General features: G+C 38.5%; 2 protein-coding genes across 10 annotated transcripts in view; one reads left to right on the forward strand and one right to left on the reverse strand.

Moving 5' to 3' along the window:
* The window catches only part of nid2a (nidogen 2a (osteonidogen)), a 115966-nt gene extending 100568 nt beyond the window's left edge, over positions 1-15398 (forward strand). For 8 of the 9 annotated variants that reach the window (XM_069917029.1, XM_069917033.1, XM_069917031.1 and 5 more), the window contains 11 exons: positions 98-343; positions 1281-1526; positions 6183-6428; positions 9052-9273; positions 9910-10079; positions 10481-10610; positions 11085-11256; positions 11761-11918; positions 12049-12172; positions 12798-12910; positions 13352-15398. In XM_069917029.1, coding sequence (XP_069773130.1) covers positions 98-343; positions 1281-1526; positions 6183-6428; positions 9052-9273; positions 9910-10079; positions 10481-10610; positions 11085-11256; positions 11761-11918; positions 12049-12172; positions 12798-12910; positions 13352-13365 — 1841 coding nt within the window. In that variant the 3' untranslated portion in view covers positions 13366-15398. The remainder of the gene's footprint in view (positions 1-97; positions 344-1280; positions 1527-6182; positions 6429-9051; positions 9274-9909; positions 10080-10480; positions 10611-11084; positions 11257-11760; positions 11919-12048; positions 12173-12797; positions 12911-13351) is intronic. The other variant, XM_069917030.1, reaches the window with a different exon arrangement.
* The window catches only part of rtraf (RNA transcription, translation and transport factor), a 32213-nt gene continuing 24717 nt past the window's right edge, over positions 14444-21939 (reverse strand). Inside the window, exon 8 of the mRNA XM_069917038.1 lies at positions 14444-15808. Within this exon, the coding sequence (XP_069773139.1) occupies positions 15654-15808 (155 nt within the window). The 3' untranslated portion in view covers positions 14444-15653. The remainder of the gene's footprint in view (positions 15809-21939) is intronic.

Here is a 21939-nt window from a genome sequence, read left to right on the forward strand (position 1 = left end):
ACTTTCTTAACTGTGCACAAGAAACAAAGCTTACAAGGGCTAATTTAAGTTATCATTTAATTATTTCACAACAAGATTATTTTTGTTGTTGTTTTAGAAACAGATGAACGCCCTAAAACTCTGTGTGAAGTGCAGCGAGAGAGATTGCAAAAGGAGTTAGCAGCAAATGGGCCTGAACCTCTGGTGGGACTCTACATCCCTCAATGTGATGAAGAGGGGAACTTCAGCCCAATGCAGTGTCACAGCAGCACAGGTTACTGCTGGTGTGTTGATCAAAATGGGCAGGAAATTCAAGAGACCAGGACACCACCAGGAACCAGTCAACCACGTTGTGGGCTATCAGGTTAGTAAGTATGCCATTTTACTAACATGGCCAGTGTTTGTACAAGAGTTGAAAGTGAAATCATTTTTGTTCAAGTGTACTTTACTGATCTTTTTAAACCTGTGTGTGTTTAAGGGGAACTGATCAGAGCATCTTGTGGCTATGAAATTGGGAAATACTAGAACCTGGAAAGTGTCATTTATAGCACCTCTTCCTATTATTGGCTTTGGTTCTTCATCCACAGGCCTCGTTACAATTAATATTTTATCAAAAAAATGTCAGTCACCTGAGTATTTATCACTTATTGTCCGCTCTTTCTCCTCAGGAATTTCAATCCCTGGAAGAGTCTGGTTATGGACCAAAAATAAGTGATAGATAAAATAGAAAAGATCCCATCAGGAAGAGGACAAATTTATTTTTGGTTATTTTTTCCTTGAACTTCAATCTGATTTTTAACCTTTTTGAATATCAGCTTCCTTGTAGTTTACCTTATTTAATAATCCCTTTCCGTATAAAATGTCTCAATTTAAACTTTTTATCCAATCACATTACAACATGAAGATGTCTTCATAAATAGCATGTAGCTAAGCAAAATACAATCCAAATGCTAAACAGGATAAACTTCTGCAAAATTCTGCTGTTATAATTGTTCCTAAGAATAAATTCTCAAAGTTAAGTTTATGAGAACATGGAGCTCAATTAACTTTATTAACTTGAAACTATGAAAATTGTTAACAATTTGTGCGTCTTGTGGTGAAAGAACTGAGATATTGAGTTAAGTACATAATTTGAATTGTATTTTAAGATGCTAGAGTGCATGTACAGTGTAGATCAGATGTTACACAAATGATCCGAGATATCTGCAGATCTTTAATATTTTCAATCCCATGGATGGATGGGGAGATGGTGTGATCCCGTTGCTTTTCATAAACCTTTCCAGCCACTCATTTTCTTTCAGAAAATATCGAACATCCAAAGAATGTCTGTGCAAAACATCTTGAGAGATTACAAGCAGAATTGAGCAGGCATGGATCTGATCCTCCAGTTGGAGTCTACATCCCTCAGTGCGATGAAGAAGGCAATTATAAGGCAATGCAATGTGACAATAGTGCAGGTTACTGTTGGTGTGTGGATGAAAATGGGCAGGAAGTTCCTGGAACCAGAAAAGGACCTGGAACTGATCAACCACATTGTGGGGCGCCAGGTCAGTCAGATTTTGAATTAACCAGATTATGTTGTGTCACAATAAAAAGCAGAATTCCAGTAAAGATCACATAGCTCTCTCCAGGCAGCAGATAAAGAGATAAGCTGAATCCAGAACCCTGGGAAAACACTTGACTTCTTAAATGGCACACTATTTTTAGCTACACAAGAATTAAGAGGCTACAATTTGAAATCTGATCCAAGAAGCAGAACCTTCAACTGTGCACCTTTCTTATTACTGTACGGACAGATTAATCTGTTGAGTTAGGTGTGAACCTCTAAATTTCTGACTTGAAGGCCACATCTTATTTAAATGTAGTGCTGTTGTAAGCATTCAGGTCAGCTAAATCATCTTGCATGAAGCAGATCCAATTATGAAAATAAAGTGAACAACTCTCTGAACAGAAGGCAGGTGGAGTGAGTCTACTGCTTGCAGTAGTCAGAACCATTTTATGATTTGGCCTCATTAGTATTTTGGGAGCCAAATGCAGAGTCCAGTGCTTATAGCTTAAAAAAATATATAACTCCCATAACATTGTTAGAAAGTATGTAAAGCCTGGCTCCATAAAGTCCCATGTTTTCCTCTTGGGTTCATTTTTTTTAATGTACAAACATTGGACATGGCAGTGTCTGAAAGGCTGGGAATATTGAGAGTTAATGGAATGAGAATGCTGCAATCAATGAAGTAAAACCGGAAGACTTTGCAGAGGTCTGAGTCAAGTAGAAATATCTGATTTGGCTAGACACGCTCATCATTAAGTCTCATCTCCATGTAACCTCATTCCATAAGGTCAGATAAGAGGTTCTGTGGAAGAGATAGAGTATCCTAGATGGTATGTCGCCTCCATGGTGCCAGGGTCCGAGATCTCTCAGATCAAGTTTAAGTTCTCAGGAGGGAGGGTGAGCAGTCAGATGTTGTGGTCCATGTAGGGACAATTGACATGGGTAGGAAAGGTGAGGAGGTCCTACAAGGAGAATTCAGGGGTTGAATGTCAGGACCTCCAGGGTTGTGATCTCAGGATTTCCACCCATGCCACTTGCTAGTGAGGGTAGAAATAGGAGGAGAAGGCAACTTAACACACGGCTAAAGACATGGTGCAGGTGGGAGATCTTCAGGTTTCTTGATCACTGGCTCTCTTCCAGGGAAAGTGGAACCTGTTCTGACAAGATGGTTTGCATCTGAACTGCAGGGGGACTAATATCCTTGCAGGAAGGTTTGCTAGTGCTGCTCAGTGAGTTTAAACTATATTTGCAGGGAGATGGGAACCAGAGTGCCAGAGCAGATAAAGGAGGGGAGGAAAGAAAAAAATGATGTGAAAATTGCATGCACCGTTAGAAGTCAATAGATTGTATGTGATGGAAATTTTCTAAAGTGCATCCATTTCAATGCAAGGAGCATTGTAGGAAAGGCAGATGAATTTAGAGCATGGATTGGCATATGGAATTATGACATTGTGGCCGTTAGTGAAACTTGGTTGCGGGAAGGACTGGTGGCTTAATGTTCCAGGCTTCCATTGCTTTAGACACGATAGAACGGAGGGCGTGAGGTGGCATTGCTTGTCAGATGTGCTCAGGCATGACAGACCAGAGGGCTCATCTTCTGAGGCTGTATGGGTAGAACTGAGAAACGCAAAAGATACGGCTACACTTATAGCACTGTATTATAGATGGCCCAATAGTCAATAAGAATTGGAGGAGCAAATATGTAGGGATAGCACACAGCTGCAGGAAACAAAATTGTGGTAGTTGGGAATTTTAAATTTTCCACATATTGACTAAGATGCACATACTGTAAAAGGGCTGGATGGCTTGCAGTTTGTCAAATGTGTTCAGCAATGTTTTCTAAATCGATATATATAGGTACCAACGAGAGAGAATGCAATACTGGATCTCCTTTTAGGGAATGAGACAGGACAGGTGACAGAATTATGTGTAGGGGAACATTTTGGGCCCAGTGATTGTAATGCCATTAATTATGGAGAAGGATAGGTCTGGGCCTTGAGTCAAGATTCTAAATTGGAGAAAGGATCTAGAATGCATGGATTGGTACAAGTTGTTTTTAGGCAAGGATTTGCGAGGGAATTGAAGGACTTTCAAAGGTGAAATTTTGAGAGTAGAGAGTTTGTATGTTCATGTCAGGATTAAAGGTAAGATTAGTAGATATGGGGAACCTTGGTTGTCGAGGAATATTAGGGATCTGATTCCGAAGAAGAGAGGGGTATATAGCAAGTGTAGGCAGAGTGGAGCAAATGAGGTACTTGAGGTACATGCAAAATGCAAGAAAAATATCAGGAAGGTTAAGACCTGAGGTTGCATTGGCCGACAATGTGAAGGCTAGTGATGGACAACGTGGGTCCCCTTGAAGTTCAAAGTGGTCGGCTTTGTATGGGGCCAAAAGATATGGGGGAGATATTAAAGGTTTTTCCACCTGGATTCACTCATAATATGGGCACAGAGTCATGGGAAGTAAGGAAAACATGGAGTGAGGTCATGGAGCCTATATAGATTAAAGAGGAGGAAGTGCTTGCTGTCTTAAAGCAAATGAGGGTGGATCAATCCCCATGGCCTGACAAGATATTCTCTTGGGCCTTAAGGGAGGCCTGAAGGGGCTCTGGCAGAAATATTTAAGATGTCCTTAGCCATGGGTAAGCTCTTGGGAGGGTAGCTCTTGTTGTTCTGTTATTTTAAAAAAGGTTCTAAAAGTAACCCTGGAAATTATAGGCCGGTGAACCTGATGTCAGTAGTAGGTAAATTTTTGAAAGGTGTTCTAAGAGATTGAATATACAATTATATGGATAGCCAGAAACTGATTAGGGATAGTCAACATGGCTGTGTGTGTGGTAGGTCGTGTTTAATCAATCTTATAGATTTTTTTTCAAGCAGGTTACCAGGAAAGTTGATGAAGGGCTGTGGATGTTGTCTTCATGGACTTCAGTAAGGCTTTGACAAGGTCCCACAAGGGAGATTAGTAAGGAAGGTTCTGATGCTTGGTATTCATGATGAAGTAGTGAACTGGATTTGACAATGGCTAGACGGGAGAAATCAGAGAGTAGTGATGGATGATTGCTTCTCAGACTTGAGGCCTGAGACTAGAAGTGTGCCTCCAGGATCGGTGCTGGGATCATTGTTGTTTGACATCTATATCAATGATCTGGAAGATAATGTGGTAAATTGAATCAATAAGTTTGCAGATGACTCTAAGATTGGAGACAGTGAAGGTTTTCAAAACTTGCAGAGGGATCTGGCCCAGCTATAAAATGAGCTGCCAAATGGCAGATGGAATTTAATGCAGATAAATGTGAGGTGTTGCATTTTGGAAGGAACAATCAAGGTAGGACATGCATGGTAAACAGTAGAGGTATTTGGGAATACAGATACATAATTCCTTGAAAATGGTGTCACAAGTAGATATGGCCTTGATGAGAGCTTTTGGCACATTGGCCTCCATAAATCAAAGTATTGAGTAGAGGAGTTGGGATGTTATGGTGAAGTTGTGTAAGACATTAGTGAGGCCACATTTCAGAGCATTATGTGCAGTTTTGGTCACCTAACTACATGAAAGATATCAATAAATTAAAGTGCAGAGATTTACTAGGATGTTGGCCAGACTTAAGGAACTGAGTAACAGGGAAAGGTTAAACAGGTTAGGACTTTATTCCCTGAACCGTAGAAGAATGAGGGGAGATTTGATAGAGGTATTTAAAATTATGAATTTTAAATAGGGTAGGTGAGATACAAACTAGAGAACATGGGTTAAAAGGGGAAAAGTTTGGAGGGAACATGAGGGGTAGCTCCTTCACACAGACACAGAGAGTGGTGGGAGTGTAGAACTAGCTGCCATCTGAAGTGGTGAATGCAGGCTCAATTTTAACATTTAAGAAGAATTTGGACAGGTACATGGATGGGAGAGGTATGGAGGGCTATGGAATGGGTTCAGGTCAATGGGACTAGGCAAAAAAAATGGTTTGGCTTGTTTCTGTGCTGTAGTGTTCTCTGTATGTTTGGATTGAATTATGTGACTTTGTAATTTGATTATATATTAACTTTGCATAGCCTATAATTCTGACACCAATTCATGTCAGTTTTATGTTCACCAGCCCTTCAATCTTATTTAAAACCAGTAAAAGTGAAAAATGCTGTAAACACTCAGCAGGTCCAGCGGCAGCTGTGGGAGGAGAAACCATGATCATTTTATTATCCAAGGCTCCTTCCCACTTCTGACAAAGTGTTTTAGGAGTGAAACCTTGATGTTTCTCTCTCCACAATTACCGCCTTACCTGTTGTGTTTCCCACATTTTCAGTTTTGTTTCAGATTTACAGCATCTGTAATGTTCTGATTGCAAGGCTGAAAGGCCTACTCTTACTCCTGGTTCCATGTTTAATGTAAAGTTAATGTGCATAGTCTTCAAGATAAAGGCAGTAAATGAAAAAGCATTTAAAGCTTAGTTGAAACTGATTTGTCATTTCACTGTGTGTGTGTGTGTGTGTGTGTGTGTGTGTGTGTGTGTGTGTGTGTGTGTGTGTGTGTGTGTGTGTGTGTGGGGGGGGGGGGACGACAAAAACATTTAAATTTTATGATTAGAAGAATGAAAAGAAAGCTGCAGTATTGTATATGTTGAAACGTCAACCTTGATATTTTTCGCATGTTTCCAATTAGCATTGACGGTGGATCCAAAACCCACCTGTGCAGCGCAGCGTGATCAACTACAAGCAGAACTCAATCTGCCTAGAGGGCGACCTGCTGTTGGGGCATACCTTCCGCAGTGTGACGCAGAAGGCAATTTCAAGCCTTTGCAGTGCCACAGCAGCACAGGGGAATGCTGGTGTGTGGATGAATTGGGACAAGAAATTCCTGGAACCAGGACTCTTCCTGGGAGTGATCAGGCACAATGTGGGCTGCCAGGTCAGTTTGTACAGTTTAGTTTTGGAGACTGTCATAGTGATTCCTGTTGGGAAGCGTGTAATTATTTTCATATGAACCTCATTGCTCCTTTGTGTATTTTGGCATCAAAGTACAATGGTAATTTTGAACTACATATGATTTAAAATTCTATATATCACAGTGCAGTTTGCTAGACTTTGGCCTCTGTGCTAGAAATTTCATCCTTGGTGATGATGGCTTCAGTCCTGCTTTATGGGTTCTGAGGTGACTGATGGACTACAGGAGGGCCAGACACTGTTTTATGGGGAAGGTGAGTGGGATGTTCCTTCTGTCTACACTGAGCTGTTTCAAGTTCGTTTCAAGTTTATTATCATCTGATTGTGCATATACAATCAGTTCCTGATGGTAGTAGGCCAAAGGTACTCTATGCAAGATGGAAAGGATCTTCAATATTCTTTGAACCCTTTGATCATTCAGTCCCATCCTGAATGCCCGTGTTCTGTTTAAGCAGATTGCACCATTTTTCAAGGTGTCCTATGGAACGTATTCCTCTGTGACTTGGTAGTCATTTGCCGTAATGGAGCTTGAAATGTGTGGCTATTGTGGGAGCTTTGTATCAAGTGTGCAAGCAATGAGCCTTGCTGCTCAGATATAATTGAGTGTATTAAGAACCTTAGTGCTAGGGGTATTGGCTTGGGAGAGGATTCTGACATTGGTTCTTTGAGCTTGTCAATCGACGACGAAACTTGCAATGACCAGGCTGTTAGTATTTGTCTGGTGTTTAGCACCAATATAATTATGTAGTACAAAAATCTGCCAGAGGAATTGATAGGAAGCAACTGAGGAGGGAAAAGGTCAGTTGACATTTTGGGTTGAAACTGCGCTATGGGACAGACAGTCATCTACAAATGTCACTGAAAAATAGTCCCTGAAGTTTCTAACACATTTGTACAATCTTTTCAAAGACTTGGTCCTTTTAAAAGCCTGCATTATTTGATGGTGAGCCTTCACAGTTAATCAAATGATTACAAAATGTATTGAAAATCTGAAGTTGTCTTTTTGCTTGAGATCAAAAAATTCACAATGTAAATAGTAAAGTGCACATTTGGGGAAAACAATTATTTAATTAAGCAGCTTTGAATTGGCCATCTATTGAATTTACAGAATAAAGTCACAATGTTTGAAGTGCTCTTCAAAGAAATTGAAGACTTGAAAATTGATAGGTTAATTGTCCACTGATCATTGCCCCGAGTGTGTTGGAGGAATTTATGAGACTGAGAATAGAGGGAAACTTAATGGGGAATGAAGCAGCAAAGATTCAATGGGCCAAAGTACTTTCCTCCCAAATCTGAAGGAAATATGGAATATTTTCTATTGCTCCATAGATGCAATTGTATACACTCAGTATTCAGCTAGCTCTCTCCACTTTAGTACCTCCACACAAAGTCAGAGTTTGTTCAGTCATGCACTTTATAAATAACTTCTTTAGAAGGTGTATGGAGTGAACACTGAGCAATATATCTAGTTTTGTGACAGCTTTCAAATCATATGGTTGTATAACTAGATAATGGTCAGTAATGGTAGTTAAAGATTGAAAAGTCATGGAGCCTGCTAAGGGAGTGCCAGTTGAGACTGAACCCAAGATGATGATCAGTACAGCCCAAAGTTTGAGCTAGATGGGTAGAACTAGAATGAGTTTTTTGGCCCTTGTGTAGAGGAGTGGGTTTGGGAGAAACCAATGGGATAACATGGAATAGGAAGGATTAATTAGACCATTGCTTAGCACTTGGCCACAATTGATGGCCAAGCCTCATCATAAAGTGATTTAAATCGTGCAGAGCAGGAAATGCTTTGCCAGGATGATCAATTGGTACCCTGGATAGGATAATGGTGCAAAAATCTCTCGAATGACTGAGTGGTGGAGATGCAATAAGTTTCAATTAAAGTACGACCTGACCAGAACATGTCCTTCAAAGTGTTCATTTATTGAAGATTGCATTCTGATTTCCAGTTTATTCACTGTAAAGTGTAGATTTGACACAACTACAATTTTTCATATTTTTACAAAGAATTAAATCCCTTTGCTATTTTTTTCTACAGGAAGCTCCTCTATTGGATTTGATTGCTTTCCATTTTTTAGCCAATTAACTTCTCTTTGAATATTTATATGCAGTCATGACGCTTCCTCTTCAGCAACTCCTTGGCAAAGAAATATTTATTTAGCTTGTTATTTCCTCACATTCAACAAGATGGTCGCCTTCATCTACCCATTAACTCTAGTTTTACGCCTTGAATGTAGCAAATTCCTTACAGTTGCTCACCTTATTTTTTGCTTTCCTGGAATAAAATTTTGCTCCTAATTTTCTCATTACATCCAACACAAAACAATGTTTATCATGTCTGCTTTAAACCTTTGTTGTTCAAATCTACTTCCAACATTTTGCTTGTAGTTTTGTGCTGTCATTTAACACCTTGCATTAAATATAATGTCTTGTAATTAAATGTACTTCACTGCTGGCTTGTTTTTTTTAAAAAAAGGCTGATTAAATAATGCATTCTAGGCAGAGAATGTTTTCATTAGAAGGAAATTGTTCAACAAATGGGAATTCTACATTTTTAATGAAATTATACCTTTGCATTGTAGAACCCTTGCAGCGTCCACAGACAGTGTGTGAACGTTGGAGGTTCAGCCTGCTGGAACACTATGATGGCAGACCAGCTGATGACCAATATATACCTTGGTGTACTGAGTTTGGGGACTTTAGACCTTTGCAGTGCCATGGAAACAGTGGTTACTGTTGGTGCGTGGATAAAGAGGGTCGAGAAATTCAAGGAACGAGAACTGAACCTGGCACTCCACCAGCATGTGAGAATTTGCATCTTTTACTTTAATTATAATGGCGGTGGGAAAGGAGAATGAAAAAGTGGTACCTGGTGAAGAGTTCAATATTTGCTTTTCAGAACATAAAATCAGGCCACTTTATTTCTTAGTAAGAGTTTGCATTGATTTATAAACTGCCTTCCATAAATTCCAAAATGTATCAAAGCGAAAAAGTACTTTTTGAATTGTAGTCATAGAGGTAATATTAGTAAAGAAAGTAGCCACTTTGTACAATCCCACAAGCAGCAACAGATGAACACAAATGTTTTAGTGACGATGGCTGACGTTTAACTATGGATCCAAAGCATGGACCCTTCCTCCCCTTGTATGTTACTCTGAATGTCGTGACACATTTCATATCCATCAATGGGTATATGATTTAATGTCTTATCCAAAGAATGGCACCTTGTACAGCAGTGCTTCCTCTCCCTGAATATTGTTGTAAGGTTGTGGCATAGACATTGTGCTGAAGTCACATGATCATTCTTTAGGTGAGAGTGGTACATATTGAGGCAAGGCTCACAAATGTGGAAAAAAATCTTTAACAATCATTAAGATATAACCAGATACTTTGTATTAATTAATCATTAATTGTCACCACGGTGCTTTTCCACCCACCAGGTATACCAACTATTCCACCTCCCACTACCCACCCGACTATAACATCTGTTGTGAATGCACCATCCACTGGTGCCTTCCTTTTGTATGCTCAAGGACAGCACATTGGCTACCTGCCTCTGAATGGTACACGGCTAAACAAAGATGAAGCTAAAAGCCTGCTTGCTCTTCATGTAAAGTATCTATTTTTATAAGTTTCTCCAGTAGAAAAGCTTCTCAGCTGATGGGAAAGACGTGGCATGCCATTGTTTTGAATATAAATGATTCATTTGTTCTTTTCAAAAAGTCAGGATGAGCTCTGGGACAGGATTTTGTTTATAATTCTATTAAACATGTTTGTCCAATCAAAATAATGAAACATTTCTAAATTACATTTGTATACACTAGCAGCAGGTCCTATACCATGAACTTGCTTGTGCGATTGTGGTGTTTGTTGGAAACTATCATTGATATGAGGATTTCTACTTATTTTACAGATTTGTACATTTGTCTAAAATAGGATTATTAATTTTAATTTGCCACGTGCTGGTTGATGGGATTACTAACATTTTTTTGTTTGTTTTTCCCTTCCAAGGGTTCAATTATTATTGGTATTGATTATGACTGCAGGGATAAGATGGTTTATTGGACAGATGTTGCAGGCCGAACTATTAATCGAGTAAGTTTGGAACCTGGTGCAGAACCAGAAATAATCATTAATTCAGGTGAGTTCAGCAATTTAGGCTATAAGAATGATTGCACTTTTATGTGAGTGCAAAAGAAAGAACAGTCCAACTTTATGATCAATTTAAAGAGGCCTTGCATTGTGGAATTTTAACCATGATTCGCTGTCTTGAGGAAAGCAAGAGAAAATTGATTTGCATTTCTTGCCCATTTTTATTTAAAAATATTGTTCTATTGAAATATAAAACTTGAAATGCAAGTTAAATCTTAGAAATTAAGAAATGTTGATATTTTCGCAATCAAAATTACCGTACATGATTTGGAAACAAAGAAATTGAGAGTGCTGCCATCTTACCAATTTGGAGGGTTATTGCAGAATCTGAGAATAGGGGCAGCAGTGCATCATTATGGATGATCCTATCTCGTATTTTCCTACTGAAATTAGTTGCTACGCACCTAGGCTGTAAGATAGATACTAAATATCTTGTACCCTTTTTTTTCTGCTTCCATTTTAGGACTAATTAGTCCTGAAGGACTAACCATAGACTACCTCCACAGACGCATGTTTTGGACTGATAGTGGATTAGATAAAATAGAAACTGCTGCGATTGATGGATCTGAACGAAGAGTTCTTGTCGATACTGATCTGGTAAATCCCAGAGCAATTGTAGTGGACTCTCTTAGTGGGTATGTTACATATGGAGCCTATTTGTTCACATTTTACAGAAGTAAATTTACCTCTTCTCTTTTGTTCTCCAGAAATTTATTTTTAAAAAACATCTGGTGTTTTCCTTCCTACATGTATGTATAGCCTGTGTAGAGAGTCTGATTAGAAGTTATGAAACAAACAGCAGCGTTTCTACAAAATGTTAACATGTGATTGCAATCCAAATTACAATAATTTGGAAATATGTACAGATGTCGATACCTCAATATTAGAATCTAAAATTCTTCAACTGTTTTTCGGATTGAGAGCACTTGTATTGCAGTGCACTGCTCTGGGTAGAATGCTTATTCCCACTAGTAACATTCCAATGGAAGTAAACAAAGCTTGGGGCCAACAAATGTTTCCTTTTAGGATAATGCTTTGAATTGTAAATGTTAAATGTCAGTTTCTTACTACCCCTGGATTAAATACTGGGATGAGGGGTGGTTTGTATTAAATCTTCTGCTGTCTTGGTTTCCTTCCAGCAACCTTTACTGGACAGACTGGAACCGCGAAGCACCTAAAATTGAGACATCTCGTACAGATGGAACTAATAGAAAGATATTGGTTAAAAATGATATTGGATTGCCCAATGGGTTGACATTTGATCCATTTTCCTCCCAACTCTGTTGGGCTGATGCTGGTATGTTTCCTGGATTAAGTCTGCTTTGGAAAAAAATCTTGTTAAAACTAATTTTGAATCTGCATTGAAATTGTTTAATTCTGCTGTTGAAAGCAGCTAAATGTTGTAATTTTTTTTGTGTGATGAAAAGGAACCAAAGATCTGGAGTGCGTGTTTTCAAATGGGACAGGAAGGCGTGTGGTGCAGAGTGGTTTAAATTATCCCTTCAGTATTGTTGCCTACTCAAATCACTTTTACTATACAGATTGGAGAAGGTAGGTTGGAATTGGCAACTTAAATACAGGATCTCTTGACAGTTATCTTTTACTGGATTGTTGAATATTTTTATCTTGCCAGTGACATCCTGAACAATAAAGTCACTGGACCGGGAACTCTTGCATGTTTTTGTACACTAAAGGCTTAAGTCTTTTAAAAATCCTGCCAAATGTGGTTATGCTATTTGTAGTGCACACCTGGAAAATTTAATCCAGAGCCTCTGTTCAATAGGTGTATTCTTGGATAGCATCTTAAACAATTTTGACTGGATTTCAAGCTTCTGTACCTTCTGTTTAAAAATAGCAGTGAGAAGAGGTTGAAAACAGCAGGTGGTTGGGAGTTAGTTGTTAATGAACTTGGCTAGATTTGCCACTTTCTTCATTCCTGGGCACTCAAGTTTCCAAAGCAGGCAGTGATGAACCAGTCAGTATGCTTTCCAGAGTACACTTGTGAAAGTTCAACAGAGTGTTCAAAGATAATCCCAATCCTAGAGCTCTACCACAGTAGATTCACAACACAAAATGTCTGATTAGACCTACATGGACAATAATCTTCAGACATTAAAGAATTTGGTCAGTCTGTCTTCATTTATTTTCACATTACTTCAATTTTGTGATATTTCAGAGATGGGATTATTGTTGTCCCTAAAGACGGCAGCCAGATTACTGATATATACCTACCTGATCAGAGATCACATCTATATGGAATAACTGTGGCTTACCCTCATTGCCCACATGGTAAGGAGAACAAAATCGGATTTCTTGCTGAGAAATAAAATTCTGTTCAATTTAGAACTAGATCAAGAAGGTTGTCTCATTGGAAAAAGCCCTTTTGTTTAATTTATTGCAGCCTCCTATAATAAATTTGAACATTTTAAAAAATGTATTATCGAAGGTTTACTTCCACTTGTGCTCTAAAATACTTAAAGTAATTTTTTTTACTACATAGTTAATATCCAAATTATTCAGTGTTCTAGGTAGCACAGCCTATTTGATGCCAGATGTCTGACAGAAATCAAGAAAGAACAATATTCACATTATCATATTTTCATTAGTAATTTTTCTTGAAGACTGCAAATTCTGGGCTATTACATAATTTTCACCATCAAAGATGTACAAAAACTAAATTACCACTTAATTTAGTGAAATATATTTACCATTTTCAACTTTTTTCTTGAGCAGGAAGAAAATAATGTCGTCTGGTAATGATAAATGTATTTCATCCTTCTACATATGGAAGAAAAGACCATTTGGAACAGGGTGCTGCAGACACAAGTGAAGTCCCCCACCCCCAATTAAGAAAGATGAAAATGTGTTACAGAACCATTTTTGCAAGAATTTTCATACCTCGTTACTTCAAAGAAAACCACTACCATGCTGCCTTTTGATTGACTGGTAATTGTAGACAATCACTGCCTAATATCAATAGCGCCTAACAAACCTATAATTTTTAAAGTTAATTGTAAGAACACATTAACTTAAAGCTGTTGTTCTTGTAAATAAAGAGAAGTATGAGATTCAGAAACCATGAGCAAAAGCAGTACAGCACTTTAAAGGAAGTATTATTTTTCCAAAGGTCAGGAAAAAGCTTTTATGACCTTTTCCATCTAATTTGTGTGACAATTTCTACTTAAATGACACTGCCTTAACCATAAATTATAAAGACATGATTTGCAAGAATGGGTAAATTATTGTAATCTGAAACATCAGTAATTGGATTTATGAAGTATAATAAACTGATACTGTCGAATGTCATAATTCAAATTATATATGTTCTTCTACAGTTTTGACACTGTTTTGTAATGTTTAAAGAAGTATTCAAATGGAAAAAAAGTACCAAAATTCTCGTCTTTAATTTTCGAAGGGTCAAAAAGAACTGCACTAAATCTTTGGAAAACATCCCTGACTTTTGATTGATTCAGATCTTTGAACAGTTGTTTATTTTTAAAAAAGGAAGCAATTAATTTTTTGACAGTTGTTCATTGGTGATCCCAAAGATTTCTATGTTTCTGTCACTTGACATTTAGTTGTAGGTTTTAAAAAAAAAATCCAGATCAGCAATTAAATTAATGTGATGGTTTTCTGTGGTTCATAATCTCGAAGTCCGCATTTCCCTGCTGGGATTTTTGTGATCGAAAGGACAAGAGAACAGATTATAATCAAATAGCAGGGAAAGAAGCTTATCTTTTTCCATCATTCATGTACAGTGGCCACAATTAAAGAATGTGATCAAAAGTTTGTTACAAGCATTCAACTTCAGAAGGATAAAAGTAAGGTTTAACCTATTTTTAATCTACATTGCTGCAAATTTGCAATGAGTATTTACATCATAAAACTATTTTTACACAAGGTTGAAAACGATGCCTGTTAAAACTGCCATGATATCTTCAATTCCATAAAATTCAAACAACACATTTCAAATTCTGGATTCCACTCTATTCTAAAATGTAAGTAATTACAACAATAATTATCTAAAGGAAAAATACTAAAAGTGATTTTTCAGAGCCAGAGAGGCTGTTTGATATTGAGACATAATTTCACTCACTCTTGAATGAACTGTCAGGTATGTTTTATAGACTTCTATTGTTTGTCTGCAACTTCATGTGGAGCAAGTCATTCAGCAGGTTACTAATATAGCAATGCCTTGGAAGGAGTTAAGCACTTCTTTCTGATTCTGTATCTTTAGTGCACATGGACACCATTAGTAGTTAGCCTGATCTATGAAGTTTTATTGTTGCAAAATCCTGTTTAATAAATATTATGAAGGTCTGTTCCCTTAGCATTTTAGATGAGTTATGCTTTAAATGTGAACTATATAGCCTGCAATTGATTGTGATGGCTCAAGAATAAATTCTTGAGTTTTATCACAATCAATTGCTATGGGTGCCGAAATATTATACAGCATACAAATTAACCAAGTTAAGGTTACAACAGCAGTCTGATACCTCGTCTCTATAAGCAAATAAAATGGATTTTCATTCTCCACTAATTTCCTACAAAAAGCAGTATTTGGAATTTTTAAATGGATTTGGTGGATGGGAACAGCTGCACTCACCTCCATAACACAATCCTCAAATGGCTCGATGGAAGATTATGCACATCATTGAAAATAACTCACTGTACTATTCACTAAAACATTGTGTGAACTACATGATGGTCAGCACAGATTGTCAGATGGTTTAATGCATCAATAAACTTTTGACAAAATAAATCTGTTCTTTGAAAATCTCTTGTGTTGTTCATTCTAGAGCATGTTATAATGTGGCTTTGTGCAAATTCAGATTAATTTTGTTGCCTATACCGCATTGTAAAGTATATTGATCACCTGAAACTTCGACTAGGCAAAATTCTTGTACTCCACCTTGACAATAAATTCAATTCTTTTAATTTCTTATACTTTAGCATTTATTCTACTTTCGTGAACAGTTTACCCAGACTCAAAAATCACCAAGTTGTGGAGGTTACCAATTTCTACTTTTGATCATCTTCCAACCTTTCCCAACCTGTGATCAGTTTTGGGATCAGCTATTATTGATTGAACAGCTACTATTGCTTCATTAATCCTGGTCTGAAGGTCTCGTAATTCCTCAATGTGTAGCAGTCGGAGGACTCTTGCAGCTTCATTCAAAGTGGCGTCTGTTAAATTAAAGATAGTTACGTTCTAGTCGTCTACATTCATGAGGTACCACAAACATGTAAGATTCAAAATACCACCTCCAAGAAATTAGGGGATGGATGTATTTGACCTGCTGCAATAAGTGACCCACCAACATTTTAAAAAATCAGAAACAAAACCAGAGCAACTTTAATTTCTCAAATCCTAATGCACATATGAAATAAAGGTGAAAGTTATTTAGGGATCAGAGCTTGATCTATTGTCTTAAAGAGATCATTAATAAAAATGGCAACATAATTGTTTTCTGGATTAAAACAAATCACTAGCTGCATTTTTCCCACAACAATTGAGAAACACGATCAAGCAAATTTTCAATTATCGGCCTTTTATTAAAAGATCAAATATAAACATTTAAGCAACTAGAAGAAACCTAAAGACCAAATTTGCTGAAAATACTTTCGCCAAAGATGGCACTGTTTGCTCAGTAGTTCCACCACTTTTGTTTTAATTTCAGAAGAAATATTTTTCCCTTTAGAGATTGTGTACCTGTATTGATTAATGAGTTAGTGATTGAGTCCAGATGAGTGGTATCACAAGACATTAAACTAAATAGCTCCAAAACGTTGACATGCCTGCAGAGTTTTGATACTTGGTGGAGAAAAAAAAAATCAGTCAGCTTGGGTGAAATGAATGTTTTTTTTACAAATGTCAAGGTGGTTGAGCAGAATACGAGATACGATCATTGCTCCTGCAAAACTAAGCAGGGGGTTTTATAGAAAGCATGGACTTGAGCTGAAAAGGATGCACAAGATTCATAATGACATTACAAGGATGAGAAGTCTCGACTTAAGAAGAAATAGGACAGGCTGTGGGTTCTTCACAGGAGTAAAGGGGATTCCTTGCAGTAATATACAAGATCATGAGGGACACAGATAAGACGATTGGTTAGTTTTTCCAATATGGCAGTGAGTACAAAGCTTGAGTACAAATGAGGGGGAAAAAATTATAAAAGGGACCCAAGGATCAACTTTTCTCCACATAGGGCAGTAGAGTAGGCCACACAAAAAAATAGTAAAGGCAGGTACAATTATAGTAAAATTCCGATGATCCAGAACTCAAACAATAAACAAATAGAATGAGGCCGGTGGATGGACCCTGTGGGGAAGCGCTGAGACTTCATTGGATAGGCGCAGGTTTGCCCTGCTGAACCAGCAATAGCCCTCAATGTGTACACATTCTTCACCGTCGCCACTTGCGTGGATGTGAGCTGAGTTGTCAATGGGAAGGAGGTGTGCCGAGAGTCTGACTGGGTTGTTTGTGTGGAGGTGAGTCGGGCTGCCTTGGTGAAGATGGGAGGAAACATTCATAGAGCGTCCCGGTTGTGCCCTACCCACAGAAGCTGTTTGAATAAAGTTGTGTTGGAACAAAATGGTGGTGCCCAGGATGAAGAGCTGTCCAATGCTGCTTGCCACTGGGTGACTCTCACAAGACGTCTATATTAGTAAGGGTTTATCTGTAAACTTGAGGTGGGGGCTAATTATGACGGTAGTACAGTTAGCGTAGTGGCACAATTCTGTTACACCACCGGCGACAGGGTTCAAATTTAAATATCACAAGTTATGGCAATTACTTGATTACGTGAACTTTACATAATTAAAGACTACAATACTGATTTTTTTCAAATTACTTTACATTTTGCACCATCTTTTGTCTTTTAAATGGTGTATTCTTAATGTAGGTGTATTAGTTAGGCATTGAAAGAGTGTCTCAGTCAAGTGGAAAATTCACATTTCCAACTACTGTGATCCCTGTAGGTGCTGGATAGTGGTGATTTTACTATAGAACATTTAAAATGCTTTTAGATGAGTGCATGAATAGAATTATTTGTAATGATGTAGGTCAAATACAGGCAAATGAGAACATCTCAGATAGGCCTGTTTCTGTGCTGTGTTATTATGCCTACTTGTTCTTAATAAGCATTCCAAAAAATATCTGAACGAAGAGTCTGTGATATGTCAACTTACATATTTGGGTCCAAACAATAATGAAACAAGCCATTCTGGTCTCAGGTTTAATTGACTACAAAGTTAGATGCACTTTGCCAGAGGTATTAGACATGGAACATTACAGAGCAGTACAGGCCCTTTAGCCCACAATGTTGTGCTGACCCATATATACCTACCAAAAAACTAACTCCTCCTTACCTCATAGCCCTTTATTTTATTTTCATCCATTTGCTGGTCTAGGAGTCCCTCAAATGCCCCTGGGGGAAAAAAAATAACCCTGCTATCTCCCCTAAACTTTGCTCCCTTCACTTTGTACAGATGTCCTCAGGTGTTTGCTACTCCAGCCCTGGGAAAAAAAGTGCTAGTTAGCCACTTTATCTATGCCTCTCATAATCTTGTAGACCTCTACCAAGTCAGCTCCCATCATTCTTTGCTCCAAAGAGAAGAGTCCCAATTCTGCAAACCTTGCCTCATAAGATACATTTTCCAATCCAGGAAACATCCTGGTAAATTTCCTCTGCACCCTCTCCATCGCTTCCTTTAATGAGGTGCCCAGAAATGAACACACTATTCTAAGTGTGGTCTCACTAAAGATTTATAGAGCTGCAACACTACCTCATGACTCATGAATTCAATCCCCCCAACTAATGAAGCCCAGCATCCCATAGGCCTTAACTATCCTATCAACCTGCGCGGAAACCTTGAGAGATGTAGGGATTTGAACCCCAAGGTTTCTCTATTCTTCCACACTGTTAAGTACTCTACCTTCAAGTTTGACCTTCCAAAAATGCATCACCGAACACTTAATCACATTAAACTCCATCTTTCCTTTTATTGCCCAACTCTGCATCCTGTCTATCTAAGTCCTGTTGAAATCCACAACACCTCCAACCTTATCATACGCAAACTGAATGACCCATTCCTCTACTTCTTCGACTGGGTCATTTACAAAAAAAATACCCTCAAAGAGCAGGGGTCCCAGAAAAGATCAATGCCGAACTCCACTAGTCACTGACCTTCAGTCAGAATGTTTTCCATCCACTACTTGGCTTTCTTCAGGCAAGCCAATTCTGAATACAATCAGCCAAGGTTCCATGGATTCCATGCCTCAATTTTTCTCAACGAGTATCCCATGGGGAACCTTATCAAAAGCCTTACTAAAATCCACACACACACACCTTCTGCCACATCTTCATCAATTTCTTTCATCTCCTCAAAAAACTCAATTAGGCTTATGAGGCACAACCTTCCCCTCACAAAGCCATGCCTACTATCCCTGAGAAGACTGTACTTCTCCGAATGCTCGTAAATCCTGTCTCTCCAAAGGTTTGCCCAACACCGATGCAAGACTCAGTGGTCTAGAATTCCAAGGAATCTCTCTATTATCAAGAGAACAACATTTTCCATTCTCCAATCCACCAACACCTCCCTTATAACCAAGGAGATCATTACCAATGACCCAGCAATCTCTTCCCTCTCTTCCAATAGAAACCTAGGGTACGTCTTGTCTGGTCCTGGGGACTCATCAATCCTATTGTTTTTAAGATCCAGCACTTCCTCTTTTTTAATCTCAACATCATTTAGCACACAAGATTGTTCTATTCTGACCTCGCTTTGACCAAGGTCCTTTGCTCTGGTGAATACTGAAGCAAAGTATTCATTTAGGCCCTCCCCAACCTTCTCCATCTCCAGGCACATGTTGCTTCCTTTAGGCCCACCCTCACTTTCATCATCCTCAAGTGGACCACCCCCCACTCTCAGCATCCTTATGTTCTTCATGTATGCATAGGACACCTTAGGGTTTTCCTTAATCCTATTTGCCAAAGCCTAAATTCCTTCCTGGCTACCATATAATTCTCATGTACCTTTCCTGCCTTTTTTTTGCTTCCTAAATCTAACGTATGCTTCCTTCTTCTCAACTAGCTGCCTCACCTCTTTTAAAAAAAAATCAACCATGTTTCCCTTTTCCTTTCTCAGTGGGAAAAATTTATCCAGAATCCTACACAAGTGGTCCCTAAACATCCTCTATTTCTATGCCTTCTTCAGAAAACACCTCTACCCAATTTACTTTCCATAGCTCCTGCCTCATCCAATCATAATTATCCTTTCCCAATTAAACACTTTACCATTTTGTCTACTTTTATCCTTGTCCATATAGCTATTTTAAAGCTCAGGGAATTATGGTCACTAATCATTGAAATGCTCTCCCACTATTTGGAAATTGGAACCAAAGGAAGTATATCGCCCAAGGTGCCTTTGATTCAAATTTATCTTGTACCCTTTTCAAAGGACAATCTTTTAAAAATAAAATTACTTGGTTTAGTTAAGGTATTAAAAATATCAAAGACTGTTATGAACAAGGCCAATTGATGTGATTTAAACAACTGAGGAATAAATATGAAATACCTAGTAATATTCTATTTGTTATTTTCAATTGAGAACACGTTTAAGAGAAAAGTTAGGCCCAGAGATGTGACAAACCATTTGTCGTGGGGTGCAAACTCACATTGTGGGTGGAAATATTAAGAAATTAACTTCTGTAATGCATCTTTTATTGCAAACAGGAACTATTAAACAAGGAGTGCTTAAATCTAGACAGAAATGGGAGTTAAATTTGAATATTACAATTGATGAACGAAGATGGTCGGATCTTTGTCAAGATTGTACGACAAACACTATTAATGTAAGATATAGATTAGTTAAGTATAATTTTTTTAAAATTATAATTGACACCACAAAAATTGAATAAAATGAAATCAGATTTGTCAGATTAATGTTTTAGATGTGGTGAAGAGATAAGCACTTTTTTTGCATTCAACTTGGTCATGCTCCAAGCTAAGACCTTTTGGGGTAGCATTTCCATTAAACCCAGATCTATTCCTATTGGGGAATATAGAAGGAACAAGACCCAAGATGAATTTATCAATATATCAAACAAAATTTGTTTAAAAAAGTATTAGCAGTAGCAAGGAAATGTTTTGCAGTGACTTGGAAATCGGATTCACATTTAGATATGGGAAGATGGAATGCAGAAATTCAAAGCTGTATTTCCTTAGAGAAAATTACATACAATTTGGGAAATAAATATGCTATATTTTTTGTGAATTTGGAGCCCCATATATACAAATTCTCGATATAAATATGTAGAAATGTTCTTCTAGCCTCTCAAGACCTTTGTTTATCTTGCTTAAACTGATCATATACCCTTTATTGAAGTCTAGTATGTTGGGGAGCGATAGTATCCACGATACTATCTTTTTCTTATTTAGTATTACTATATATATATAGACACAAGAGAAACTTGTCCGTGAACTACTCTTTGCAGATGATGCCGCTTTAGTTGCCCATTCAGAGCCAGCTCTTCAGCGCTTGACGTCCTGCTTTGCGGAAACTGCCAAAATGTTTGGCCTGGAAGTCAGCCTGAAGAAAACTGAGGTCCTCCATCAGCCAGCTCCCCACCATGACTACCAGCCCCCCCACATCTCCATCGGGCACACAAAACTCAAAACGGTCAACCAGTTTACCTATCTCGGCTGCACCATTTCATCAGATGCAAGGATCGACAATGAGATAGACAACAGACTCGCCAAGGCAAATAGCGCCTTTGGAAGACTACACAAAAGAGTCTGGAAAAACAACCAACTGAAAAACCTCACAAAGATAAGCGTATACAGAGCCGTTGTCATACCCACACTCCTGTTCGGCTCCGAATCATGGGTCCTCTACCGGCACCACCTACGGCTCCTAGAACGCTTCCACCAGCGTTGTCTCCGCTCCATCCTCAACATCCATTGGAGCGCTCACACCCCTAACGTCGAGGTACTCGAGATGGCAGAGGTCGACAGCATCGAGTCCACGCTGCTGAAGATCCAGCTGCGCTGGATGGGTCACGTCTCCAGAATGGAGGACCATCGCCTTCCCAAGATCGTATTATATGGCGAGCTCTCCACTGGCCACCGTGACAGAGGTGCACCAAAGAAAAGGTACAAGGACTGCCTAAAGAAATCTCTTGGTGCCTGCCACATTGACCACCGCCAGTGGGCTGATAACGCCTCAAACCGTGCATCTTGGCGCCTCACAGTTTGGCGGGCAGCAGCCTCCTTTGAAGAAGACCGCAGAGCCCACCTCACTGACAAAAGGCAAAG

Source organism: Narcine bancroftii, chromosome 2, assembly GCF_036971445.1.
Source record: "Narcine bancroftii isolate sNarBan1 chromosome 2, sNarBan1.hap1, whole genome shotgun sequence".
Classification (NCBI taxonomy): Eukaryota; Metazoa; Chordata; class Chondrichthyes; order Torpediniformes; family Narcinidae; genus Narcine; species Narcine bancroftii.